At 54.0% G+C, this 27914-nt stretch overlaps 1 protein-coding gene across 7 annotated transcripts in view; it reads right to left on the bottom strand.

The window, feature by feature from the left end:
* Window positions 1-416: 416 nt before the first annotated feature.
* SEPTIN9 (septin 9) overlaps window positions 417-27914 on the bottom strand; it is a 167754-nt gene continuing 140256 nt past the window's right edge. For all 7 annotated transcript variants that reach the window (XM_064522526.1, XM_026103885.2, XM_026103888.2 and 4 more), the window contains 9 exons: window positions 23543-23734; window positions 19306-19434; window positions 18878-18959; window positions 17330-17467; window positions 10005-10122; window positions 6643-6738; window positions 5369-5465; window positions 3818-3869; window positions 417-2992 (listed from right to left, as the gene is read on the bottom strand). In XM_064522526.1, coding sequence (XP_064378596.1) covers window positions 2857-2992; window positions 3818-3869; window positions 5369-5465; window positions 6643-6738; window positions 10005-10122; window positions 17330-17467; window positions 18878-18959; window positions 19306-19434; window positions 23543-23734 — 1040 coding nt within the window. In that variant the 3' untranslated portion in view covers window positions 417-2856. The remainder of the gene's footprint in view (window positions 2993-3817; window positions 3870-5368; window positions 5466-6642; window positions 6739-10004; window positions 10123-17329; window positions 17468-18877; window positions 18960-19305; window positions 19435-23542; window positions 23735-27914) is intronic.

The raw sequence follows: 27914 nt of genomic DNA, 5'->3' as shown, positions 1-27914 counted from the left end.
CCACAGGCAACCAACTTGAATAAAGTCACCTTCTCTCCTATTGTTTTTGTTTCTGTACAGTCCAACAGGCTTGGGAAAAAAAAATTACAATAAGCACATAAGATACAGAATAATCCTACAGATTGGTGAACCAAAGCCACCCACCTTCCCTGCATCTTTGATGGGGCGCTCAGCATCATCATTTTGTAGATGACTTGGGCCAGATACCCCAGGGTAGAAAGTCAAGGGGATTAGTAATAAGCATCTCGCCCCACCCCGACTTCACCCCAAAACAGGCCAAGCACAGCACCTCCAGGGACACGGCCCCCCGCTTTGGGCCGCTCTCCCATCCCTGGCCACCCCTCCAGGACTCAGGTGGTGTCAATCACATCACATCGCACCTAGGACCCCCCACCCAAAGAAACACACAAGCCTCCTTCTATTTGCATTCGAAACATTTATTTTGGGAAATACATATTAAACACTATTATTTATACAAAAATGGACTAAATTTGTCGTAATGCTTATAACCCCCAAAAGGCCATTTTAATAGATCTGGATGACTTTTTTTTTTATTGTATTATTTTTTTTTCTTCAAAAAAAATCAGGTTATAGAGGTGAAAGCGGCATGTCTTGCTTGGCCCAGCTGGAGATACTGACTAGGGGGAAAAAAAAAAAAGTTTAAGATGACATTTGCAGAAGTGCCTCACACAAAAGATTTTCTCCCCTTTAATAGTCTTTTTTTAACACTTGAAATATATATTTTTTCCGTTAATACACTTTTTTTTGTTTTTGCTAAAATATAGCAAGTCAGCAAGTAAATAATTGTTCTTCCTCAACAGCTCAGTAACAATTCCTACGCGTTGCTGAGGAGGGAAAAAACGCCAGAGTTAAGGGGGCGAATGGATACTCCTTGCAACGCAAAGGCGCCTGGGCACAGGCAGTCCCGAACCCCGCGGTCCTTCCTTTGGGGCTTCCTCCCACACGGGTGCCGAGCCGCGCATGAGCTGCCGCGCTGCCCCGTTCCCAGCCCGGGCCGCCCGCACGAGCATCGGCGTGGCAACGGCAGCCTGCAACACCGCTTCCACCGGGAATTTGGGCCTCCCAGCCTGCTCGAGAGCACCCTCTTGCCTTCTCGTCACCCAGAAACACGCTGTGCCCCAAGCGGAGACCATTTGGTGGGCTCGGCGGGCATCCGCCAGCAGCTGGAAGATGGGACGTGCTGCTATTTTAGCACGTGCCGAAAGCGGGGTGGAGCTGCACGTATTTTCATCCATTAGATGGGATTTTCATCCACTAGATGGGATACCACCGACGGATGGAGCGGAAATGATTTCCCAAACAGGCATGCAAGCACAGCTGGGGGCAGGCGGCGGCTCTGCTCCACGACCGCTTGCTCGTGTGTCATTCAGCGGTTGTTTAACCTAGACCCTCGCGCGAGCTTTTTCCCGCAGTTTTGTTTTTTTTAAACACGAGGCAGATGGTGCCAGAGCCGGTCAAAGGGAGCGCGGGAAGAGGAGGAGGTCCTACGCTACGGCGAGCGCCCGAAACGCCGCCCCAGCCCGTCCTACGGCCGGGGGCTGCTAACATGCATGCAGGGCTCGGTCTGCACACAGGCCCCTCACGGGGGGGCTAGCCAAATTAGGGAGCTTGTTACACACGTACACGTCACAGGGGGGAATCAAAAAAAAGAAAGACAAAACCAAAAAACAAAAAAACCCGAACAGCCTCCTCTGACTTACTGAAAAGCCCAATAATGACAAGGGTCGGACGGGACAAAAAACTCCAGCTTCCTACCACCGCTTTGCAGAGACGTTCCCTTCTCAGCCCCCTCCAGACAAACATACTCTGAGCCTTCGACGGAAAAAAAACCTTACTGAATTAAAAATAAATATACAAGCGTTCCCAGGAAACCAGCCATGTCTATGGTCCAAGCTGCAAATGACAGGGAAGGGGAGTCTCTACAAAGAGTCGCTGCCTGGATAAGCATTTTCCAGGCTGCAAGGACAGACAGGGTAACCCTCCCTCTCCCCATCCTTTCCCAACTATTGCATGGTAACAGTCTTAAAAGGCACTTCTCCCAAAGCAGGTAGCTCTGCCTGGCTGCGGTTTGGTGATAGGCGAGTTAACGCCTAAACACTCCCAGTTTATTGCATGAAGGCAAGGTAGGGGGCCGGGGTGAGGGGCTGGCTGGTCCTGGAGGGCTGGAGAGGGCTGGGGAGGAGGAGGAGGCGGCAGGAGATAAGTATGTCACCATCTTGCTCTCTTCATCTCACCGTACCTTGCTTCTGAAGGCTGCATTCACGCGGCGCAACCCTTGCCTTCAATGGACGGAGAAGAAAACGGCAAAGCCACGGGACAAAAAGGGACTCGGCCTTTGGCAAGTTCACCTGCTTCCCGCGGCCTCGGCACGGCAGGAGAGGCGGCAGGTAGGAGCTCACCCCAGACCTGCCCTCCGCTGCCGGGCTCCCAGCGGCTCCCCACGGGCAGCAGAAGCTGGAGCGGGCGGTTATAACAGGGAGAGGCTCTACCTGGTCCCGGGAGCCGCGCTGGAGAACGGGGAGAGGCCGAGCTCCGCGCGGGACGGTCGCCGCCCTCCCCCGTTCCCCAGCCCCGGCAGCTCCCCCGGCCCGAGGCGACGCTCGGCGGGGGCCGAGAGAGAAAGCCGTGCCACAGAGCGGGCGGCGCGGGGGGACGGGAGGCCGCCACGCTCTGCCCGACGAGATGCGGCGCCTGGTTATTTGGTCAGTTAACATTGGCAGTGGGGGGGGGGTGGAGAAGAGGGACAGTGGCAGAGGATTTATATAAAAATAAAGGGGGGAGAGGGGGGAAATAGCGAGCGTGAGCGAGCAAGGTCCTGGCTACAGAGCGAGACGGTTACATTTCGTTAGCCACCAGCTCTTTGTCGGTCACACCGTTGGAGAGCGAGCTCTGGCCCTCGTTCAGCCTCTTGACCCTGTAGGCTTCGAAGTGGATGTTGCTGGTAATATCCTTTATGTTCTGCATGTGTGTCCTGGGGGAAACAGAAGACACCGGGGCAGTTACATCTCCCTGCGCACACAGGGCAGCTCCAGCCAGCACCACCTCTGCTGCTCCAACCCAACTCGACATCTGCTTTCAACCACCCTCTGCAGCCCAAATCTCCCCTCCAGCTTTACTGGTTAACGGCATTTCTTCAGAGCGCAGGAGGGAAGCGGAGGCAGTTACAGACAGCCCAGACAGAAGCTTTCAGCGGCACCAACAGCCCGTGCAGTTGGTACAAGTGGAGCCCTTGCTGCACAAGAGCCCTTTTGGGAAGGCTCCAGTCCCGAGAGTGTATAGGACCATATCTGGAGCCCTGCACAGCTATATGCCAGCAACAGCTCAAGTGTGCAGAGACTTTTTTGCAGCAAATCCAGGCAGAGCCCATGCTCCCCCTGAGCAGGCCAAGGGGCTCAGCACAGACCCCACAACAGCACAGTCCCTGTCTGCAGATGGAGGGACCCAGAAGGGAGATGATTTGGGACTGGAGTAATGCATCGCGGAGGACACAGGGCTTGTGAGGGGCCACTAAAGCTGAGGCCTCCAGCTGCTCTCGGCAGGCAAGCTGCAGCCACGCTGCACCCTGCACGCTGCTGGCAAGTTCAGCTCTCCCCCACGCTCTCACTGCTTCCCTCCTCCCATGCTCAGCAAGATAGCTGAGAAAAGCCCCCTTGAACGGGGCTACCCCTTGCACAGGGGCTGCTGCAGTCGCGGAGGGCGAGCGAAGCGGCCGCCTGCTTCAGCCTGGGCTCCCGCCTTTGTTTTGATGCCACCTGGTGACCAAAGGTTACACGAACACAGGAACAGTCCCACCAACCTGATGAGGAGGTCCCGCAGGTAGGCGAACTCACAGTGTGTCGTATTCTCCACTGGTGGGGAAGAGAGAGAAAGCCATCAGCATACACCGTGCACACCCATGGCACAAGCGTAGCAGAAGAGCTGGAGTAGGAAGGGCCCTATGGGGAGTCACACTGGCCTGTGACACCAGTCACACTTCTCCTGCTGTCCTCCACGCAGCGAGGGAGCTCTCTGCAGCACCCCCAAGCCTACAGCACGGTCCTCCCATCTCAGCAACACAAGCTTGAGCAGGCTGGAAACAATGAACCGTTTTCAGAGAGATTTGAAAGAAAAGCAGAAAGGTGAGCTCTGCAGCAGGCACCAGGCATGACTCAAAAGAGGAGTTTCATTTTAGCTTCACCATGAACGTCCTATGACATCCCAAGTACATCTCTGACTTTGCTTCCCTATGTTGCCTGCTGCAGAGGAATAAAGTGATCTCCTGCTGACAGAAGTGTGGCTCCTGTCTCAATAGGGCTTAGAAGGAAAAGAGTGTTTGTAAGAGGATAGGGGAAAAAAAACAAGAAGTCTTGTTCCACCACAATCGGTATCACAGCTCTCAGTTTGCCAGACATTTGCATTTAGAAGGTCAACTCCCTTTTCTGTGGTGTCCTGTCCCCTACGCCAGCCTTGAACATAATGCAGAAATAACACAACAAAAACAACACTACTCTGCAAAGATTGGCAGCGACCACTGCTAGGTTGTGCTGAAGATGCCACACACTCTAAAGGTGAGTAGCTTTTCTTAAGCTACTCCAAAGCCCACCAAACTCAGAGCTTTCAAGGACAGAGCACAAGAGGGCAGCAGAGCTTTAAAATACACTGCTTTTCCTGGCACCTTTGTTAAGCACTCATTCAAAACAGGATTCCTATAACGAGAGTCATAAATGAGAGAAATCTATAAGAAATGAAGGGGGAAAAGATAGAAGGGTGGTGCTGAAGATGTGTCTGTAGGCTGCTAGAAGTCAGGGATGGGGGAAATGTGTTGAAGCGCTGGAGCCATGAACCTTCATCTAGCCTTTAAACTGATTTAAAATGGGGGAAGAAAAGGGAAGATGCTAACGTGATGAAGAAGGGACAGACCCCACAAGGGCACCAATCTAGTGCATGGTGGAGCGTGCAGAGAATTGCAGATGCCAGGGAAAGGCTCTGTTCTGGACTTGAGACATTGAGACGTCAGCACTGAACTCATCTACCCTCAAATCCAGCCATCAGGCATTTAATTACGTGACAAGCAATGTGATGGAAACATCAAAGCAGAAGACTGGAAAGAAATCAGAGATGAGAAACACAGAAGCATCATCCTCTCACTTCATTTAACAGCCACCCCAGAACTGCACAAAGGCTCAAACTCAGAGCAGGAGTATTGGTCAAATCATTTCCAGTCCCCAAATACTGGGGAAGTAGTTCTCTTTGGAGGGCCAGGGAAGCAGTATGTACACCTAGATTTCTACTGCCAGTTTTGGGTCTCACCATCTTCCACCAGGGCAGGGGGATGGGCTCAGGAGGTTGGAAAACAAGGACAAGATACCTTCAATGGTGCCCCACTTGGTCTTTCTTCCAAGGATTCTTCTTCCATTAACCTGGTACTCCTGGTCACTACCCACCACTGCAAACGGGATCATTTCCTGAGCAAATAAAAGGCACAGGTTACTTTTTCCTCCTGAAAACTGGTGAGGAAACCAAGCTGGTGAGTAAAGTCTCAAGTGAGGCAGTCCCCAGCCAGCTGTTAGAGCAAGGACTCAAGTCTGCAATGGATCCAGCTCCCGTCTGGTCCTGGGCCCATCCTCCTATGTCTCAAGTGGTTTTCAGGGGAGTTTCATTGGATAAGACAGCCAGTGTCTGAGGCTCTTGAGCAATGTTGCCTACTGGAAACTGCAGGATCCCAGGAACCTGGCTGCAGCACCTCTCTCATGCATCTGGCCAACCTAGGCATGACTCCTCCTAGCTCCAGCTTTCAGCTGAGATCAGATCAGACACTAGGAACATGGGGCTCCAGCAGAAATGGACGGCTGTTACCAGCCATGTGCTGTCTGCCCCACACTCCCCCAACCGTGCATCCCTTGCTCTCTCAACTATGGGTCAGTACAGGTGCCTCAGTCCTGTCTGCTCCCCCCTCAAAGCCTGCTGTGCTTCAACACTTCAAGCCCTCCTATGAATATAAGAACAGACCAAAGCCTGTCCAAGCCCAACACCTCACTCTGACAGGGGTTAGCATACAGCCGGCAAGTGCAGGGGAAGGATACAGTGATTCTTCTCTAGGAACCTCCCCCAGCATCCAGCAACCAACCTGTGTCTCAGTTACTTCCTGATCCAAGGTGGTATGTTTATATTTAGATTTTTCTTCTTCCTTGAATTTATCCAATCCACTTTTTTGGGCCAATAAGTTGTTAGCTACTCCCTGCAGCAAGTAATTCAGGTTGATCACCGGGCAAAATTTCTACAGCCAACAGGAAGGCTGCTCCCCTCGCTAGCAACAGGCAGACACCGGCATTCACCGCTCCTATGAAAGGGCAAGAGGCTAAGGGACTTCCCTACCTAGTTGTTACTGAGGGCACATTTGAAGAACAGAACTGGGGGAAAGGAGTCGTGGCAGACAGGAGAAGCAATCCTCCCCAGATGCCTCTCATCCTCCTTCTGTCCCTGCTCTGAGCTCCAGCCCCATCCTTGGTCAGACACGGATAAGGCACAGTACCTTCAGAAAGAAAATACAGGTACTTTGCAAGAGGCCCCCAAGACACCACAGGTATCAGGAGCTGTAGGCCCCCATCCAAGCACATTCAAACCACAACACCATGCACTAACCCTGAATTTCTCATTTACTAGCCGATCTTCAGAGTCTTCATCAAATTCCTTCTGAGGATACACATCAATCCCATTGGCAAGGAGATCAGCTGTGATCTAGGAGAGGAAGAACAGAGAAACATATGGATGAGACATGCGGGAGGGAAGAACAGCAGAGGAGCAGTACCCCCACTACAGCAGCTGCTCCCAGCCAACCCAAGAGGCACATAGGAGCAAGCCTGCCAGGCTCCTCACAGTACTAAAAGGCTAGACAGCCAAAGCAATAGTATCTTCTCCTTCCTTCCTTAACACTGCCCTCCTTCCTTAACACTGCCCACCTGGAGGATAGGGACCCATGTTTAACTGCTAACCACCTATCAAGTGCTTGCCCTGGAAGCTCTAGGAGAACCTTATGCCAAGATATGGGTCACCTTCAGGCTGAGGAGAGGGTCTTGCAGAGTGAGACGAGGTTACAAAAGCTGGGCTCTGCTTTTGCATTGAGAAGACAATAGGAAATTAAAAGTTGTGCTAAACAATAGGGAACATAGCTGCCAGGCATGTGGCACTGGACCCAAAATTAAGAAGTTGCTTTCCAGTGTTTGCTTACGCTCCTCAGAAAAGAGGTCACAGCGGAGCATGTTCCGAGAGGGGATAGGCACACAGACAGCTCAGAGCGTAGCCAGCTCTGAGGATGTTGCCTCTGTGAAAGGGGGCGGCGAGGGGAACACACCACGCTGAAATCCAGTTCCTGGGTGGAGACTTAGCTAATGCAGCACCAGGAGCACAGCAGATCAGCCTTCTTGAAGAAAGTGCCAAACCTGAATCTGTACCTGAGTGCCAGCTCCTATCACTTCCTAGGGCGGTGAACTCCTCCACATAAGCCCTACATTCCCAGCTGGCAAAGGCAATGTATCCAAGCCAAAGAAAACCCCTGAGCCAGGCCTCTCATCCCATCCGCAAGCCAAGCCCACATACTATTTTAGGGGAACAACCCAACGCAAGCCAAGTCCACAGGGCATGGGACTCCATTTGAGTAGCTCGGCGCAATGCTGGCGTCAGCCAGAAACCATGTCACACAAACCAAAGGGAACGAGCAGGCAGATTAATGCTCCATCATGACCTACCCAGCTCAATTCAAACCCAGAAATTAAACCCCTCCTCCTAACCAGCTCTACCCCTCCCGAATGCAGGCAGGGAAATAGCCTTTTGGAAGCATGGAGACATGCACACTGGAGCCATGTTAAAAATCCCAGTCTAGATCTCAGACGGTCCAAGACTGGACTGATTATTTGCTTTCTGATTTGCACCAAGAGTTGATCTGGAGCTGAGTTTACCAAGGGCGAGTCCCTTGCAGAATGGGCATGGCACACAAGCCAGCATGGCTATGTTCCCCCTCCATCTCAGAAGGATTTCAGGGGTCTGGTTACAATCAGGAACGTAACTAGAGATGGGTTGAGTCCGTCCTGTCTGCTCTCTGGGCCACAGCTGCTCTTCCTCGCCACCCGCACGCAGTCAGCAGATCCACACGAGCCTAGAAGACCGGAGGGCACGGCTCCAGGCGAGACCCGCTTTTGCTGCTTTAGTTTGTTAGCGGCAGAGCCGATGAGCCAGATGGACTCTCCTGCAGCATTGGCAACGCTGTCAGCACCATTCCCACAGCACGATCTTCTATTACACGGATGATATCAGAGGCAGAGCGTGCCTAGATGGAGTTTTAGATTCCAGACTGACTCTGTAGTTCCAGCAGCCAGACAGACACTGACAGACACACAGGCGTGCATATATACACACGTGCTTGCAGCCTCTGAACGCAGTGAGCAATCTGGAAAAGCCATCGAAGAGACTAGACTGCGGCACCTTGGACTGACACCTCTCACACCTCTCTCTTCAGCCCCCAGCCCTCCTTCCTCCCATCCTCCGGCACCAGCTCCTCGCACAACTCTCCGTGAGCAGGCTGACGCACTCAAAGTCCAGTCTGGATTAAGGCACAGCTCCATTTCCAGGAATCCCTTAGCTCACTGCAGAGGGAGCTGCTTGCAGAGTTGGGATTCAGCCCCCAAGACCAGACTGCATATTTCAGTTCCTGACCCTGCTCTTCACAAACTGGGAAGACACTAAAATGAGCTCAACCCCAGCATGGCAACAGTGCTCATGGGAAGGGAGGGCTCATGCTCTTCTGCATGGATGCACTGAATAATACCCTAGCTAGCATGCTGTCCCCTCCAGACACTTGCACCCTGCATCCCTAACAAAGATGGCCCCTCAAACTGCCCCTTTGGCAAAGCCCCCTCCACCCTTTCCCCTTGCCTCACATTCCTGTTCAAAGCAGAGATGTGCAGGAAGCAAACTGCTGACCCCTGGGAGCTCAAAGGGACAGCAGAGTCCAGGACTTCAGAGCGCAAGAGGCCCACCCCACGCTTATCTTCCTTTACTGTCTCCAAGGCTAAGAAATGCAGCCTGCTCGAGTTAACCCTATCCTGCTCAGGGCAATGAGCTACTCACGGGCACAGCCCCACTCCTGTTGGGGGTCTGCAGCTCAGTGCCAGGCTAGAGGACCACAATCCCAGTAACATTCTCTGCCATGCACGCCCACCGCCCAGTTCATCTCCGTTCTGCTTGGGACTCACTGCATTGCACATGGATATTTAGGGAGCACTGGTTCAGTGATGGGTTTTGGCAAAACCCAGCCTATTCATGCTCAAAAATTCAATTCAGACTCTCAGAACAACAAGCCAAGAGGTGATTGGTGGCTTGCTTATTTTTGCAGCAAACGCTGAGGCCATCACGCCTGCAGCCGCATCATCAGTTACGCTAACGGATTTATAGTCCTCTGCCGAAACCCAGAGCAAAGCATCTCCACCTCTCAGCAGCACCAGGCAGGCACGCGCGGAGGAAACCACATGCCTTGCTGCGGATTTGGAGAGACCCTTCTTGGCTCCCCATGACCAGCTCCCCACCAACGCGATCAGGGGAGTTTCATGGCTTGCTTTTCCCATAAATCTTGCCCAGTTGAGCTCTGCAAGCACACACATTTTTGCCTGGTTACTGTATCGGTGCAAAGGAAGGGTTTTCCAGGCTCTATAGGCAGCACCCTCCACCTCCCGGAATAATAAAAAACAGCCTCAACATAATCACAACAACAACAAAGGAGGCAGGAGAAACAGGCCCCAAGACTAAGAGCGCAAAATTTATCCTGCACTGACAACGATCCAAGAGAAACACAAGGAACTGTTTGGAGCGAAGGCCTTTCCTGCTGCCACATGGGATCACTCAGAGCTGCAGCCGGAGGAATGCGCCGGGCTCCCGGCCAGGCGCTCGGCTCTGCAGACCTGCGGGGCGAAGGCAGGGGGGGAGCGGGGCAGGGGGAGACGCGCAGCCCTTACCCTTTGTTTGAAGTAGTCCCTCTCCTCCAGCGTTAACGTGTCGGCTTTTGCAATCACCGGGACGATGTTGACCACTTTGCTCAGGCGCTTCATGAACTCGATGTCCAGCGGTCGGAGCCTGCAGAACACAGCAGAAGAAAGGGAATCGCACGCGGCTAGCGAGGACCCAGGGCCTGCCGCGGTCCCCTGGCAAGGAGAGGGCATTCAAAGGCTAGACACAGAGAAGGAATCATTTTCTTTCAGAGAGGAAAAATAAAGGTGTTTTCCTAAAAGCACAACAGCACGCGTCTGCCTCACACAAGCAGTTTGCAAACACTTAAAACGCTTCCCGTTCTCATTTCAAAGCGCCATGCTGTCATCTATGAACCCTCGTAAAACCCCATGATGAAGTGGCAGAGGGCTTTTATCTCTGAGTGGATGCTCTGCCACCGAGGATCACAGGAACTCGCCCAAAGCTACACGAGTCCTTGGCAAAGCAGGGAGCAGAGCACGGGCACAGCCAGCTGCAGGGCAGGCTGCCCGCGATGCACAACACAAATCAAGAAGTTGAAGAGCAACCACAGTGCAAAGCCCTCTCCAGGCTTGCCCAGGAGGCCACACGCACACATAGGCTGCCTGGGGACATGCCAGACCAGCATGACCTGGCTGCAGGTCGCTGTTCCTGGTCAAGCACCTTCCCGCACCGAGTACCAACCTGCCGTCGTGCACAAGCCACGATTTCAACTTGGATCTGCTGGTTCAGATTCGAAAAGGCTCTGTTAATTCTCAAGCTGATCACATGGCACAGAAGAGACTCTGCTCATTCCAGAGGGCAAAAAAGTCAGAAAATTTCTACAACAAAAGTCTCAGCAGACCAAAGCTACAGAGATTGCATAACCCGAATAATCAGCCGCTCAGGAAGCGCTTCCCTGTTAAATGCTCCTGCTGACAGCATGTATGCGACCTCCAGTGCCACTCTCCTCGCTGCGTCTCTGGGCTGCAGTCCAGCTACACGCAGCAATGAAGGCTCGGGGGGCCTGCCCATGACCCTACCTCGGTACTCAGGCCCTCAGTCCTCCCTGAAGGTCTTTTTTATTGCTGGTGATCCCTGAACTAGCTAGATGAAAGCCTGCCTAGGGATGCCTTCACATGCTGCAGTCCTCCCACGACGGCTCCGGAGGTGATGGGGGGGACATTCCCAGGCAGTGAGCTGAACAAATGCCAGCCTCAAAAGGGAAACACTGAGGTCCCAAGTGGAGACTGTCACTTTCAGCAGCACACTACTTTGGCCCACAACACATCTGGTGATGGGTGCCAGCAGGACACGACCTGATTTATCCTTGGGGAACTGGGACAGAGAGAGACAAAGTCACCTTTCAGAACTATATACTGAGATAGTAGAACTGGGGCCAAGGACCAGATTTCCCCATTTCTAGATCAGTCCCATGTGCAGATCAGAAGCCTGTGTAACCAAGGAAGAAATGAAAATAAGTGGTAATGGGGCATTAAAATGCTCAGGTGTAACCAGGCACCGGCAGAGCACTGCCCAGAGGAACACGGAGCCGTGCTGACCTGCTCAGCCTCCCGCACAGCGTGCCATCCCCGCACGGCTCATCCCAACAGAGCGTCTCCAGGCTGCTCTGATGCAGGTCGCAGCGGTGACTCATTCACGTCCTTCCCTAGTCAAATCCACTCCCCTCTCAGGCATCGGGCTAGCTCCGCGCCCACCCTTCCCGGCGGGCTGACACGTAACCTTCTCCCCGAGCTGCTGGAGAGCCAGGCGAGCGGCACGCAGAGCCCAGAGACCGCATCGCTAGCACGAGGGCAAACAAGTTGCTAACGAACTCAGGAGTCACAGATCACCCTGGGCTCCAGAAACAAAAGAGTTTGGCTAATAAAGGAAAAAAAAAAAAGAAAGGAAAGAAAAAAAAAGGGAATAAAGCACACAAGGAAACCCCCATGGACATATCTAAGCAGACTGCTGCTGGCAAACATTGTTTGGAGCTCTGCATAATGTATTTCCCAGACCTCCAAGGAAGCAATGCACTTATATTCCTTTCCCAGCAGATTTCTTTCCCCTCCTTTCTCTTTGCTATTTTCAAACAATTTTTCCCCTTTAAAAGCCTCTTCCCCACTGAGACTGTGTTCCTGACTCTTTCATCAGCTTTTCTTTTAAAGTGAAGACCAGGATGCATAGGCAGCCCATGCAGATGGATTCACAATCAAGGAGGCGTTTGCGTTTTGGCTCAGATCACTGCATAAGAACCCCGTTACCAAGCCCTCATTGATACCTGGAGGATGCCGGAGGCTCCCTACAAGTCTGACAGCAGCGTGCAAAGCCATACTCAGCCTACATCCCTCCCCGCATGCCGCTAGCAGCCTCCGAGCTCTGTGTCCACAAGCATCCACCACCTCCCTGGCGCTCTGCAAGTACATCATCTATAGCAGTAACCTCAGCATCTCCCGAGAGAGGCGCTCAGGCAAACAGAACTGCCAATGAGGATTTGAAGGAGATGAAGTAGTACCAGAAAACTGTTCCCAGGACGCAACCCACACAAACAACAGCGAGGCTACAAGAAAGAGCAAGGGATTGCTGCACAAACGCCATTAAGCAGGCTGCACCCACAGACAGGTCTTCAGGATATTTCAGAGAGAAGAAGAAGAAGAAAAAAAATAAAAATAAAAATAAAAAAAATCAGCAGCCGCGGTCCCAGCCAAATTACTTGAAAAGCAATTCCCAGCAATCAAAGCAAACAGCCTTTTTTCCCTGGCCTATATGTGCTTTTACCCCAGCGGGGAAGGCTTACTCCAGTGAGTATAACACTCAGTCCATCAGTTCTCCTCCAAGGCCTGTGGGCAGCATTGGAGGACGCGGGGCCAAGTACAGGATGGAAAGTAAAGGACTCCACCAAGGAGTAAACTGTACGGTTTAGCCTATTTTACAGGTTTCTAGATATTCCACTAATTCCTGATGTGAAGCCCCCTTTTAAACACTTCAGATTTTTGGAAGTGATACTTTTCACAAAGACTCACCCTGGTACGAGACCCTTAGCTAGAAGTCACGGCCATTCATCTGAAGACACCGAAGGACACTGACTGGCTTTAAGGAAGTCACAGGTGTGCAGAGCTTGATTTGCACATTCACTAAAAGCTTCGTACAGTCACAGGCAGATACACTCAAGGTCACAACAGGGCAAGCACAGACCTAATTCATCTCAAACTCCTGCTGCAAGGCGCAGCCCAGGACAGCAGTGACTTTTACTGATCTGCAGGGACCAGTTTTGGTGCTTAACTACTACCACCACTTCTGCTACAAGCTGCAGGCCCAGCAGTGCTGTACTCAGCTGGGTGTTCAAACCAAATTCACCTCCACAAGGTGCTGATGCCAGAACCTGAAGAGGATTAGCAATGAAATCATTACATATACAAATAAGCAATGCCACAAGAGAAAATGAGTTATTCCATTCACGGTGCAAGGTATCTACTGCAAACAGCTTTTTCACAAGCACGTCCCAAAAGAAGGGGTAGAGTTCAAGAAGAAAAAGCATGTTTTTTTTCCCCCCTCCTCAAGATGGTCCCCAGAACTGTACACTTGCAACTAGACATGCGTGCTTTGGACTTGCTGGGGGGTTGAAGGATGCCCAAGGAGAGTGGATGAGCTGCAGCAGGAGCAGCTACAGGCAGCAAGAGCTCCAGCCCACCCCAGCCGGTGCCAGGTGCTCCCCGTCCCCTCTTGCTCAGGGGCTTGGGGAATCCAGCCTGGGTTGGCACATGTTCTTTCTGCATAACTACAGCCACTGCGCACAGCACGGGCAGCATCTGAGTGCAGGCTCATTCCTCCTGGTTCCCTTGAAATGCCATTATAGGAATAAAAATTCACGGCGAGCTTCAGAGTTATTTCCTTTTGGTTCAGTCCCAGATCCAACTAGCAGCAAGAATTTGAGCCGTGCATTAAGCAAATACCACCGAGCATCCAGCAGTCACCCAAGCCCCAACACCGGGACCTGTCAGTCTGCTACACAGATCTGGCTGCCAGCAGCGCTGCAGGACAACGAGCCAGGCAGGAATCCAGCCCTCTGTCGCAGCACCGCTGGCTTTGCCGGGGGACAGCGAGCAGGGAAAGGCCCAGCAGGGCGCCAGGACGTCAAGCAACAGCTCTGATATACCCAGAAAATGGGGCTGCTGGGAAAGACGGGGCAGGATTTCAGAGTCGCTTCACAGGGGTCACTGCAGTGGAATTTATTGGGTGGCAAAGAGCGAGGGCTTTGCTGCTGCAGCCAGAAGCCCCTGCCAGCACATTACTTAGCCTTTGCAAACACAGTTTTACAGCAGTGTTACAAGAAGGACAGCACGCGTGCGAATTAGATTGGCTGCAAAGCCTGCCCCGCTCCCCGCAAAGGGAGGCGGCAACAGCAGACAGGAAGCTTCCCCAGCTGATTAACCTTCCAGCCGCGTGCTGATGCCACGACCAGCCCGAAAGGGGCTGAGCAGCCCACGAGCAAGGGGGAAAGCTCCCCTGACGGCAGCTCGACAGTGTCAACGCCAGCGTGGGGTGGACGGCACTGGCGCACCCCGTCACTGCACGGATGCTCCTAGCTCAAGTGATTTTCAGCGACGATGGGGTTGCGTCTGTACCGGATGGTAAATGCAGCCAGTGATGGGGAACAACGCGAGGCAAAAGCCCAGCACAGAGGCAGCTTGGCAGCATGGGGGCCAGCACGCAGGTGGGTGCCACCAGGTCCCTGCAGGACCCTCAGCTTGGCACAGCTTGGTGAGCTTGCCCCTAGCAAAGATCCTCAGAGCACCAAGGACGAGCTGCCGCCTTTTCCAGGCATGCCACTTATTCATGGAGAAGCCAAGGTACCATGCAAGGGCCTTGGCTCCCTTCCCTTTGCCCTTTTGTGCAAGGGACCACTGATTGCCTGTGTCCACAGAGGCACAAAGCCTACATTAAACACCACGAGACACCCATGTGAAACTGCCTCCCAAACTCCTGCTCTCCAAAAGGAGCATGAACCTCTGCACCTACACTGCAGTAACAGCTACGTCCTGCAAGAGAGCCATCAACATCCTTCATTCACATCCATGGACCAAGGGCAGCAAGAGCGAAAGCATGTCCATGGCGATGAGAAACACTACCTTGTCTTCACGAGAGGGCAGAGGGGAACCCCAGTGCATGCTTGAGCTCTCAGAGAAACAACATTTCCCAGAGACTTCTCCCTCCCCGTGAGGTTTTTCCCCCCTCTCTGGGCTCCCCAGCTTCCCTAAAGCCTCCTGTTCTTCAGTTTATCTCTAACCCCCCTGCAAGAGGGGATGCGGGAGCCAGATGTCCACTCTGACACCTGGGCAGGAAACCACAGCCCTGAAAGCAGCCCGAGCGGCAGCCTCCAGCCGGGGTATCAGGCTACGCCTGGCCCAAGGCTGTTTCAGGGAGAGGAGTATCCGTGCACAGCTCAGCAACAAAGACCCTCCAACGGCAGGGCGAGTTCCGATATTGGAAACATATGTTCTTCGGAGAGAAAGAAAAAAAGCAGTTGAACTTCCACGCAATTACTGTTAGCCTGAGAGCCGGTGGGTGAGAGAAACCAGAATGCACCGCTCGAGAGGTTCGGGCAGGGGACGGGGCCAGCCGCTTGACATCAGGGCCTCCCCCGCACACGTGACGGCCACCCATGCAACGAGAGCTGGGGGAGAGCTGGGTTTCCCAGGGAGGGGGAGCTGCCCAGGGAGCAGAGCCTGCGCTCTGCCTCAAGATTCGCAGCCTCCCGCTGCTGCACGCAAGCGGCCGCGGTCCCGCAGGGTTCAAGCACTGCTCTCCACAGAGCAGGCGTGTTGCTCGCAAGTGTTAAATGCCTGACGTGATGGAAAGAAAGCTAGAGTGTAGCTAGCGCTGCAGTACTCCAAACCCACCAAGGCAAGGTTTGCAGATAGCTCTCATAGATGAACAGGATCAGCAAGCCAGACTGGTCTAAAAAACACCATTCCCCTTTTAAAAATTGTCTACTTTATCAGATTATCTCATGGCAGAACGTCCCATGAGGATCAAAGGCCACAAGCAGACAGAGGCCAGGGTGTAAAGATAAAGCTATGCCCGTATCGGAAAGTCCGAGGACAAGGTCCCTCACGGATCACAGTGGTGGTACTTTATCTGCTCTACCTGACGAAGATGCTGCCGAGCATCCTGCTCTCTCCTCCGAGAGGAGGCTTTAAGGCCTCATCCACACAAGTAAGCTTTGCCTGTTACACAAGAACGGCATAACTGACCCATGCAGTCATCTTATTCCAGTGAGGAATGCATTTCTGGTCTACCCACCGACACAAGCAAAACTAGATCTTTTCTATTGGAATACAGTTCTACATGGGGAAGAGGAAAAAACTGAACTTGATACAGTTCTGGCAGTTTAAGTTTACTTTTAAAAACAGACAAAGAAATCCCCATGCAGACAAAGTCAGAAGTTGAAGGAACTGACACAAATCAAAAGGAAACTTAGGCCTCATTTTACATTATGATACTTCAGGTCAGATTTTTCATGATATTTTAAGTGCCCAAGATATTCACCGAAGGCTATGCGTCTTTAAAAAAAATAATAATAATAATTAGAGATGTGGCCCTTTGATGCTGTCATTTGAGAAGTGCCAGAGACAGGGAAGCTCTGCATGGAATAAACTGCATCTCACGTGCAGACTAATCAAAATCTACTAAATACTCTTAAAGGGTTTGGGTGTCCGCTTGCTCTGTACAATAGTCCTAGGACAACTGTCTTCTTCCCTTAAAAGGCAGGGTCACAGCCAAAAAACCATTCTCCCAGCAGTCAGTGCAAAGGCGGCCTTCCCATCAAATTCCAGAGCTCACTGACCAATGTCCATCATTGGCCAAGCAAGCAACTCAGTTGCTTGCTTTGCTTTTTTCAACCAAAACTTAGGGAGGCTTTAGGGGCTCTCCAACAGAAGAGAAAATGCCAAGTTCTGCTTGGCTAAAGCAGCTTTGTCATGTTCTTGCAAAGACTCTAGATGCAGAAGGCAGCTGGCAACAGCTTTAGGAACGACAGGCTTCACGTGTGCTCTTTGTGGGGGGCTGCATGTCCAGCTACCACACTGCTTCTGATGATCCACAAGAGCATACAAGACATCACCGGACCTTACGCACTTCAGCTAGGGGTTTGCAAAGGACACCTGAGCTCCTTTGAGTCTCTACAGAGAGACAGGTGGATCCGGAGGATGATTCAGAGCAGCTAAGTCAGGTGAGACTGAAAGTAGGAGATCGAAGCACACAGGATTTGAGTTGGGGATGGGTCCCCAGCCCCAGCCCGGAGGAAAGACACGCTCCAAAGAGAGAGGGTACGTACGAGTGGCCAGTGGCTGGGATGAAGTATATACAGCAGTGCACTCTGGTGTCTGGGATCCGTTTCTTCCGGTTAATGTTGATTTCCTCCTGCAGATACTTCTCATACTGGTCATTGATGAACTTCATGATGGGCTGCCAGCTACAGAGAAACATAAACACATGACATTGGTTTTACAAGAGAGATCTGAACCACCCTTAACCTCCCAGCTAGCCTGGCTCTGCAAAGCAGAGTCTTCAGAAGTGAAACATCTTACAGAATCCCACGGGAAAAAAAGAAAAAAAAAACAAAGAACCACACAAGGAACGTTTTAGTTCCTATCAGCTCCCATTCATACAGCAACTGCAGGAAACAGGAATCACAAACCTCACGTGTTCACCACTTGGCAACTCCTTACACTCCTTACACCGTGGGAGTAGTGGATCTTGTTTACTGTCTCTTTTAAAGAACAAGTGCCTAGAAATTCCTCCCCTCTCTACTCCAGGGCCTGGCTGCCTGAAAGCAGGATTTTTCCTCTCCCTTTTTCCTTTCCCTCTACTTTCACACTGCCTCCTAGCCCAAGAGCAAGAGGAGTTCAGAAGCATCAAATCTCATAGCCCACCCACCCCACCTCACGGTAGAGAAGGAAGCTATGATTGCACAGTCTGTTCCAGCACTGAAGGATTAAGATGGCCTAGGAGACACTGCCAGCCTGGCACTGCCAGACCCCTGCTCTCCCCATCCAAAGCAGATCTCAGAGTCCTGGTGAGGATCCTTATGTTTTTTTACTTCTGGGAAAACACAGCAGAGCAGTTAGCTGCTGCCCGCCCAGAGTGCAGGACACCTTTTGACAGCCCACAAAGTCTAGTGTGAGATGACAGAGCATCTAGGGGTTTCTTCCTGAAGAACCTAACTACAGGGAAAAGGAACTTGGGAAAGGAGAGGGGATGTGAAGGCATACAGTATACAAAAAGAGACCTCCCATCCTTGCCGGCCGTAGAAACACACATGCACACGTGGTCAAACATTCACCACGTCCATGTGAGCAGCCCAACTGCGAGCAGTCGCAGAGGACAGCCCTGCCTTACTCCAGGGAGGAATACATTACGCACAGAGAAAGCTGCTGTCCCAAGGACTCATTGCAGAGTTCGGCCTCTAGGACCCGTGAACAAGGCCACGGGACCGGTCACCCCAGCACAGCAGCTGATCCCAGCAGAGAACAAAGGCTGTCTCATGCCGGAAACAGCAGGACGTTTGTGGACTCTAACAGGGCTGTCGTAGGGCTCCGCTGAGCCCCTGAGAGCATGGCACTGAGCTGTCTCTGAGGTGACAGGCTGGATGGGAGGACACACTGTCACGGGGAGACCCGGCTGTCTCACACCTCTCTCCATGCCACCCACACCAACCTCTCTTGCCTTCGCCAGCCTCCCTGCAGAGCAGAGGTCAGCCCAGAGGAAGACCGGCCTAGCTTGCCCTATCCTAACAGCACTCCGTATCCCCAGGAGAGGGAGGGATGCCGGTGTCCTCACAGCCCAAGCCAAGGCCTGCAGTGCTCCCGCTCAGCCTTCTCACCAGTTCTCGTTGTTGATGTGGTCTCCAAAGCCCGGGGTGTCAATGACTGTCAGCTTCATGCGAACTCCCTTCTCTTCAATCTCTGAAACAGAGAAGCAGGCAGTGGCTGTGTGAGGCAAGCGCTGATGGGCACTCGGGCCACCTCTGCCCTCCCAAAATCAGGTGATGGATAAAGCACCACATCTGCCCTGAAGTGCAACCCCCATGACCACCTTAGTTGGCCCTTTCCACCATAATTAAATCAATGCTGGTGAATAAAGAGAAAAAAAAATGATGAGTTTGCTTAGCCCAGCAAGCACCTCCGGATGGTCTCAGTCCCTTCAGACAAATGACAAAAGTGGAGGTTTCCAACCCCAGAAAGCCTCCGGAGAAACAAGGTACAGTGAGACCGAAAGCCAAACCACCAAGCAGGATCTGCAGAGACTCACCATGAGTGATGGATTTTATTTCAATGGTCTTGGGGATCCGCTCTTCAGAAGTTGGCTGTACAGATTTCCGGCTGATTTTGGATTTAAAGAGGGTGTTGATTAATGTGGATTTCCCCAAGCCACTCTGACCTGGAAAACAGCAGGATAAGCAACAGTCAGCCCTAACCCATTTCCAGGTCACCTTTTCAGGGAACGGCTGATGCTACCTCCATGCCACCCGCACTGGGAAGGATTCAGCCTGCACCGGTTCTGCACAAGGGAGCTAAGAAGTGCAACTGCAACAAGAGACTTGTTAACCACAGGCATAAGGGGACAGCAAGGACAACCACAGCTCGCTTTGCGGATGTGGGCAGGGTGGCTCCTAAGCACTGTGCCAGGGCCACACTACATGGGGCAAGCACCTCCCCACGCAGCTGCACCTGGGGAAGCAGAGCAAGGAGCTGGCTCCGCAAAGGCGGAACAAGGGCCGTTTTTTTTAGCATCAAGTGCAAACCACAGCAACCCGGAGGACGGGTAGGCTACGGACACCCTCGGGGCTGCAGAGCTCACATTTGCTTTAACAGCTGGTGCACCAAAGCTGAGGTTACATATACAACCCTGGAGGAGAGGATGGAGTGAGGAAGCTCCAGGGAAGGAGCATCCTTTGGCTAAAGGCTCTTGCTGCTGGACAGACACGTGGAAGTGGGGCCTGGAGGGCTCTGGCCGGGTTCTGCAGCTGGATACACTCGGCACATCTGTATCTGCGCCCTCCTGCAGGCTCTTTGGGAAATACTAACGAGTCAGGATGGGGTTAATGAAACACCCAACAACTTATAGCGGTATCACAAAGAGGGAATAAATTAGTCCCCAGGATTGACTGGCTCTTTCAGCAAAGACACAAAGCAGCTGTCCGACTCCAGCAGGAGACCTGATTTAATGGGTCACCAGGCAAAGAGCCTCTGAAGAACACGGCAGCACCGGCAAAGCCTGTTTAAATCAGCGTTTCAGAAGAGCAGACGCGAGCCGTACAAAGCCCTGGGAGAGGCGCTAGCCTGGCCTGCGGGGAGGCCCGGCCGGGGAGCACGGCTCCACAAGCTGCCCGTCGGTGCTGCACGCGAGGGCACGGCTCGACCCTCGCCGGCCAGGCGGTCCCAACGCCGCGGGCGCCCAGGGAGGACACTCAGAGCGGGGTAGCTGGGGAGAAAGCAGAGCGTTTGTGCACACGAGACAAACCAGCTCCAGCTCCAGCACGCGGCAAGGCTTTCACTTACAGCCCCCAACGTACCGGCTGGGGTGCCAAAGGCACCAGGAGTTAAACCCGTGGCCTCCAACCGCGGGGCTGGCCAGCGCTTTAGTGCTAGGCATCAATTTTTGGCACTGGCTCCCAGCGCCGTTGTAACGCGGGAGGTTAAATCAGCCCGCTCCCATTTTGGTGATCACGCAGCAATCAAGAGCCGAGCGTACAACCCAGCTCCCTGTCCCAGGGCTCTGCAACGCGGCGCAGGAAAACCCTCCTCGTCAGCAACTATCGCAGCTGCGTTACGAGAGAAACAGATGGAGCAGGCTGGGGTCAAGCACTCCTGGCCCTCAGCTGCCTGCAGAAACGCGGGGCAAAGCATAAACAGGCCTGCGAGCCATAAATGCATATGGCCAGAGCAACATCTCCTCTGCTCTGCTAGTAATTACAAGCCGCGCACGGGGAGAGGGGGGAAGAGGGGTGACACACCGCTAAAATTCGTGGCAGTCGCTGCGGTCTGCCTGTCCAAAATGGAAGAGCCCGCGCGCCTGGGAAGGGAACAGAGCCGGGAGCGGCGATGGACTGGCCTCGGGCGACTCCGCGGTGCGACGGACGCAGTGCCACCATGGGCGCCCGATCCCCCCCCCGACGCTGCTGCCGGCGGGGGCGGCCGAGCAGGATGCGGACCCACAGCCCCTGCACCATAGGGGCACAAGATATCAGAAAAGACCCATCACGAGGCCGTGGTCAAGGCAGAGCAAAACCCCCCGTCAAGAGCCAAGCACGGCACAGATGGGCATGTTAATGCAAGGGCTCGAGCTTAGGCTGCATGGGAATAAAGGAGCCAGACGAATCCTGTATAGAAAGCCCGACACCCCTCCGGAGCGACGTGCGGGGGAAGGAGGGCAAGCGAGCTCACACGGCAGCTTGTCTCCCTGCAGCTCCCCTGGGCAGCCAGCAAGCCAGCAGCACCCACCGTACGGGCACCCAGCGCCGTGGCACAGTGCCCTCCACCGGGTGCAGACCCCCTGCGAGCGGCTGCGCCTGCACCGCGACACAGCAGCGTGCATCCCCCGGACGGGCAGCATCCAAATCCAACCCCGGGGAAATAACCCCTCCCCGCCCGCCGCGGGGACCCCCCTGCCCAGCCACGCCGCTCCCGCTGCCCGCCCCCACCGCACCCCGCGTCTGCCGGGAGGGCCGAGTCCGGCGTGTTTATGCTGCCATGAATTCCCCAGGCTGTAAACAGTCAGCCCGGAGGCTGCCAAGGGAGAGCAATGTTTTCCAGCCGCTGCGAAGCACGGGCTCGCATACCACACACAGCGCCTTGCCAAGGCGAAGCCGGGCCCTTTCGGAGCAGCCCTCGTCATCCGCAGAGCAGGGCGCGGAGGCGCCTTCCCAGCGCAAACGGCTCTCGGAGGGAAGGGGAGGATGCACGGGGAAACCCTAGAGCTGCGAGCCCAGGATGGCCCAGAGGAGGCAGCTGGACGCCCCATCTGCTATAGCAACGGGGCGGGGGGGTTAGTTCATGCGATTTCATCTGCAGACTCTTAAGAATAACGCTGTAACCCTCCTCCCCAGGGAGGGCAGCTAAACTGGCTGCAAAAAGCCGGATTTGTAAAAAGAAAGAGCCAGAGGGACTTGCAAGAACTGGTTCTGCAGTGGCCTGGTTTGCAGTAATCCCCTCGCTTGAGTCCTGTGGAGACTTGACCTCATATCAGAGACCAATTTATGTATAAAAAACAGAAAGGGAAAACGCAGGGCATCAGCAGAGCCTGATGGGAAGCTACAGGGCAGTCATTTTTTTTTAATCTCCAGAATTAGCAAATTCTTTGGATTAGGCCCTCCTGTAACTCCGGCTCCCCGGAGCTTTTTTGTGGAGGCTCCTAGCCCACGGGCACCTCTGCCTCCAGGGCAGCTGCAGCCCTACGCAACTCATCACACGAGCAAGCGAGGTGGAAGGAGCCCCTGCCACAGGTTTTACACTTCTTATCCCACCGCGGCTCCCTGGTGCCAGGGCCGGCGGAGGCCTGCAGAGCTGCAGCGAGAGGCTGCCCTGTGCGGCCTCCCCACCGGGCAGCACGCGCCAGCTCCAGCAGACCCGCGCCAACCGCACGCCAGGAACATTTCCCAACAGCCGCACTGATAGCGGGAGGAAAGCAGAAGAGGCTCGTTTGTTTTCTCAGCAGTTGTTATTTCAAATTTTTCCCTCCGGCGCAGCCTCCCGCAGCGTATGCCCACGTGTCTGGGCATACACAAGGGTGCATTTCACTGGTGACTTGATGGTACAACCACTTTTAATGTGAAGCGAACCTGTCCTCCAGCCCTCCTTCCTAACATGTAGCAAACCTGCGGGACGCTCTGCTTCCCCCTGGCGCTGTTTCGGATCCCCAAAGGCACCGTTGCGATGCCGAAGCCAGCCAGACCCACCTGGGCGTTCTTCATTCGCACCAGTAAATCACACGTGGCTTTTCCTCACTTGCTTAGAAAGTTTTTCGCTCCCCCTACCTTGTCACCCCTCAAACCCAACAACTATTAGCAAGCGTTTCATGCATTGCCACGCAACTCGGAGAGCGGGAACAGACACTGGGAACCAGCTAGAAGCACTGCCGTGTACTAACGGAGCTGCGGCTGGGCAGCGTTTGCACTACCCGACACTGCACCAGGCTCCTTGCAAACATGAGCAAATGCATGAGCAGGAATCTCAGCCAAATCGGTGGAAACACCAGCAGAGATCAGGGCTCCAACAGCAGCGCGCACCAATAGTCCTAACAGCACGTGGGAAGGTGCACACCACCACGCCGAGCGACAGGCCTCCTCCAACTGCTAAGCTTGAGTGATAGCCGAATTCAACCCAGCCCCCTGGAAGCAGGATTTGCTGACTCCAAAGCTTCAATGCTGGAGCTTTTGCCCTAACTGCTGTTCCCGAGGAGGCCAAACATTGTCACAGAAGAATAAAATAAACAACTTATTGAACATGTTTGCAGGCAGCTGGCTCGGGACACACGAGGGAGAACTCACCGACAACCATGATGTTGAACTCGAACCCCTGCTTCATCGCTTTCCTCCTCATCTGCTCCAGGATGGCATCTATCCCCACATAGCCGAAGTCTGCAGCAGGCTTCTCCGGCCGCGTCGGCGCTGCCTGTTTGAGGCCGGCATCTCTAGGAGCGTCCGTCATGCTGGGCGCGTAGCTGGGAACTGCCTCGGGACCTGCGAAGGCAAACAGAGCAGTCAGGGGCAGCATGCAGCACGGCACGACTGCCGAGCGCGGGGCGATGCTCCTCCTGGCAGGGAATGAAAGGAGCTGCCTGTCACATCCGAAGCGGGAATAAAGCACATGCTGTATCGCTGCTAGTAACAACAGCCAATGTGCGCCGGAAGGCCAAGAGGGGACAGGCACGCAAGATCTTCCTCTGCCTGCAATTACCTCAAATTTGGGATTCCACAACTTGGTTTTTCCTGCTCTCTGCATGCATTGCAGAGTCTGCTTGAGCTGAGCACATCGGAAGGATTCAGCCCTGCAGCTTGGTCCGTATCAGCCGGACACCTCCGCGGGGAGCCCGTCCCACCCTCGCCTCGGCCGATCGCACAATTAGCAGATGCATCGCCCCAGAGAGAGGAGCAGCTCCCCACGCCAAGAAACTCCTCAGCCCAAGTCCAGGAGTTTTTTCTGCAAGCATGACGAAGGCTTTCAGCCAAGCCGGCCTCTGCACAGATGCTGCTATTAAAGGCCTGCATACCTACACCAATCTGCCCGCTGCTCCCTACCACTATAATTACAACGCTATACCAATTGCTGGCACAAATGCCTTGCGGCCACATTTCAGGGAACTGGGTGGCTTTCTGTCAGACACAAAAGTCCTCTGCATCTGACACATGTCCCCTTCTAGCTTCAGCTGAAACAACGGAGAGGGGCTGCTGTCCTCAGCTCACCTCCAGCTCTTGCTGTTGTCCTACATAACCCTACTGAAAACTGAAAAATGGCACATCCACAAAAACAGAAGGGGCTACATCATTTAACACCTATACAGTAACGAAGCTTTTGCGATACTGCTGATACCTGTCAGGGGAAACCAAGCCCTTTGATTTTCCAAAGAGCCAGGGCACTTGTGTCCCATGTGCAAGGTGGCTACGGAGTTTGCAGGTTCGCACAGCGCTTGGGCACTGCTACCGTTGAGAAGGCAGGTATCTGCGGAGCTACCTGCCTCATTTAGCACCTTCTTAAAGAGTTAGGAATCACCCACTCACACAGGCAACAGAGGCAGAAGCATCTGCTACCCGGAAGGAAGACCTGCAGTTATTACCGAGCAGTACCACTGGATCACACCTAGGCACAGCACCTCTGCGCTCAGGCTGCTTCGCTCTGCTGCTACAGAGACAAACAGGAGACATCTCAACGCAGAGCACGCACAAACTCAGCCAACGTCCCAGCCGGTTCCTTGGTGGAGCTATGAGACATGCTCCTCTAATGCAGGCATTAGTGGTGGAGCTATGAGACGAGCTCCTCTAATGCAAGCACTGAGAGAGAAGCAGCTAAGGTTTTAGGAAAATGCACTCAAAAACCTTACCTCTGCAAGCTGCTTGCTGATCAGTGCCCAAGCCCTTGGATCCACCAGTCTGAGCAAACTCTACTTTAAAGCTTTTTGCAAAGCTTCATAGGTCCTCATTACATTCCTGAAAGTAGGAACACAGACCTTAGCTCCTTGCTTGTTTGCCTAACTCCACTGTTATTTTTGGCCTTTTATGAGGTGCTACATGTTTTCCTCTCCTTCCCTCCAAAGGGATTTGTGTGTAGGAGTGCAGCTGGTCTAAAGGGGCTACCTCCAAGCACAAACACGTCATCCCTTCTCCACTGGTGACCGGCAAGAGCCTTGGAAGCCGTGTCAGCCTGGAGCCTGCAAGGATCTGCAAGTAGGAAGCACTCACTTCCTGCAAACACAGCGCACTTCAGCACACTCAAACGGAGGCCAACCCAACCAGAATTCATCTTAAGGACTGTCGGGTCACTTTGAACACTTCTTTCCAACCACCACTCCTGGGCTCTCTAGATCAGCATTACGCAGTGATCCACTAGCGAGCAAACAAGCCATATTTGACGCACACGGTAGCAACGTGCTCCTCCCGAGCTTTGTACCAGACACACATGAATTCAGGCTCTTGCACAGCTGGCAACACACTGCTGGCTGCTGCGTTGCTCCTTGAAAAGATTATAGGTCCGGCATGCCAGAGGTCTTTCCATAGATCCCGAATTAGTACCGTTTCAAAACAGCAAGGCCAAAAGCGGAAAAAATTCCTACATACCACTAGAAAAAATAAATCACACGGAAAGTATGTCATCGCCAGCAGAAGCATCAGGTTATGCAACGGTTTAACCACTGCAGGCGCAAAGGGAGAGCACCAAAATCTACATACACCCTGAAGCAGGTAGGACTGACCCCAGTGACTGGGACGAGGCAGCGCGTGGGAACCGCTTGCGCCGGTGGAAGAGAGCCACAGGCCATGTGGGACAAGACAGCAGCCTGGGAGATTTGGCTCAGCTAAGGTCCAGCAGCATGTGCAGAGAAATGAAACTGGAGCAGAAAGCCACTCTCCACGTGCAATAAACACGAGGGCCGTCCCCAGCCTCTCCCTGCTTTCCTCGTCTACGGAGCTCTGCCGATTAGCTGCGACGGGCAAACGAGCCCGATGCTCTCTCCATGCACGGGCACGCGTGGCCAAGCCATGCGATGTCTCCCCTGGCGCAGCAAGGAGGGCTCACGACTCGGAGCCCTCGGCAACCTAAAAGCTGCGGGACGTGAGGAGCGGTTGGGCACGGGTGTGCCACCACGGCACGCGCCGACGCGCTGCCAGCGAGGCCACAGCACCGCAGCCGAGCCAGCAGCACGGCCCACACGGATTCGGCTGGCCGACAGGAAAAAGTGATATAAAGGACAAGTTCTCCCAGCACCTCACTCAGCGCTGGCTCTTGTCTGGAAAAAAAGACAACCATGTTGTAACGAGGGGGATCGGCATGACAACAGGGGTGCAGAGCAGTCTACTGCCCTTTACACAGCAAACTCACATACTGCAACCAAAATATTCACCGCCTTTCCTTTTAGCTTCCCAGCACTATGAGCAGCATCGAGGCAGCAGCCCAGGAAGAGATGGTCTTTGTTAGCTGGGAAGGACTCGAGCATCCCAGGGCGATCCGATGGGTTTGTGACAGCAGAGGCGGGATGCGGCCGAGCCGCAGGACCGCTCTGCAGCCCGCGGCAGGGACTGCTCTCGGCAGACACTCGTCTAAAATGGAAAGATCCCAGAAGGAAATCGGAGCAGAAGCAGCGGCTGCCCCAGGGACGTGCTGCCGGGGTATCCTGTACTCGCGTGAACTGTCGCATTCTCCGCGGGGACCGTGCCAAAGCGGCGGCACTTTCTGTGCCAGCACTGCCGATCCAGCACCTCCAGAGTGCTGCAAGAGGGGATGAATTAATAACCATACAGTACTGTAAAAAACTCCGGATGGCCACTAACTCCCTACCAGCAGCAGGATCAGACCTCAAATGCCATTGCTTCATATTTGCACAGGGGCCATTGCATAGCTGTGAGCCGCACCGGTCCCAGTCAGCAAAGAGCAGCGAAACGCAGTGCCGCCGTAACGCAGCCTCCCCGTGCTTCCCCGCGTTGAGGGTGGCTGCGGGATGCCCTTGGGACAGTCGTACCAACATGCTGGCAAGACGGGAGCCACCCACGTCGCAAAACAGGGACGGAGGTGCCAGAGACCACAGCCTCGCGCGGGCTCCTTGGCTTCCACCCTGACACGCGTCCCTGGATAAACACGAGGCACGTGGCAACGTGTGCTCATGTGCGAGAGACCTGCTCTGCCCTCTGCCAGGTTAAACTTCTCCACGTGGACCTTGGAGATGCAGAGACCATCCCGCAGTGCTGCACCGAGAATGCACAAACCAAAGGCTCCAGCACAGGCTCCAGCACGACTTAGGACAGCTGCTCCGAAGTTTATTCTGCCAAAGACTCTGGCATGCGGCGCGATAATTAATGCACGTCAGACGCGAGCCAAAGCCAACATCTGCCGAGCCCCAGATGAAAGGCTCACCTCGGGGAGGGGAGCCCCGGGGAGCCCGCCCAGGAGACCCACCCGCGCCGCCAGCCCCGCGGGGCAGAGCTGGAGCCAGCGAGCCCATCCCCACGCACGGGCGGCTGCGGGCCGGGCTTCGCGAAAAGCCTCCCGGGAGACGCAGCTGGAGAAGCGAGGGCCTGGAGAAGCTGGACAGATGCCGCACTGTTCGCAGCCCACGAGCTGACTGGGTCAGCTGCGGCCGGCAAAGGCAGGCTGTGTACTGCGGGCTTCCACGAGCCCAACACCCAAAACAGCTCACCCCGGGCTGATGGCCTC

Source organism: Dromaius novaehollandiae, chromosome 18 (genome assembly GCF_036370855.1).
Source record: "Dromaius novaehollandiae isolate bDroNov1 chromosome 18, bDroNov1.hap1, whole genome shotgun sequence".
Taxonomy (NCBI): Eukaryota; Metazoa; Chordata; class Aves; order Casuariiformes; family Dromaiidae; genus Dromaius; species Dromaius novaehollandiae.
The sequence above is the reverse complement of the archived record's forward strand: the minus strand, read 5'-3'. Positions and strand labels throughout refer to the sequence as shown.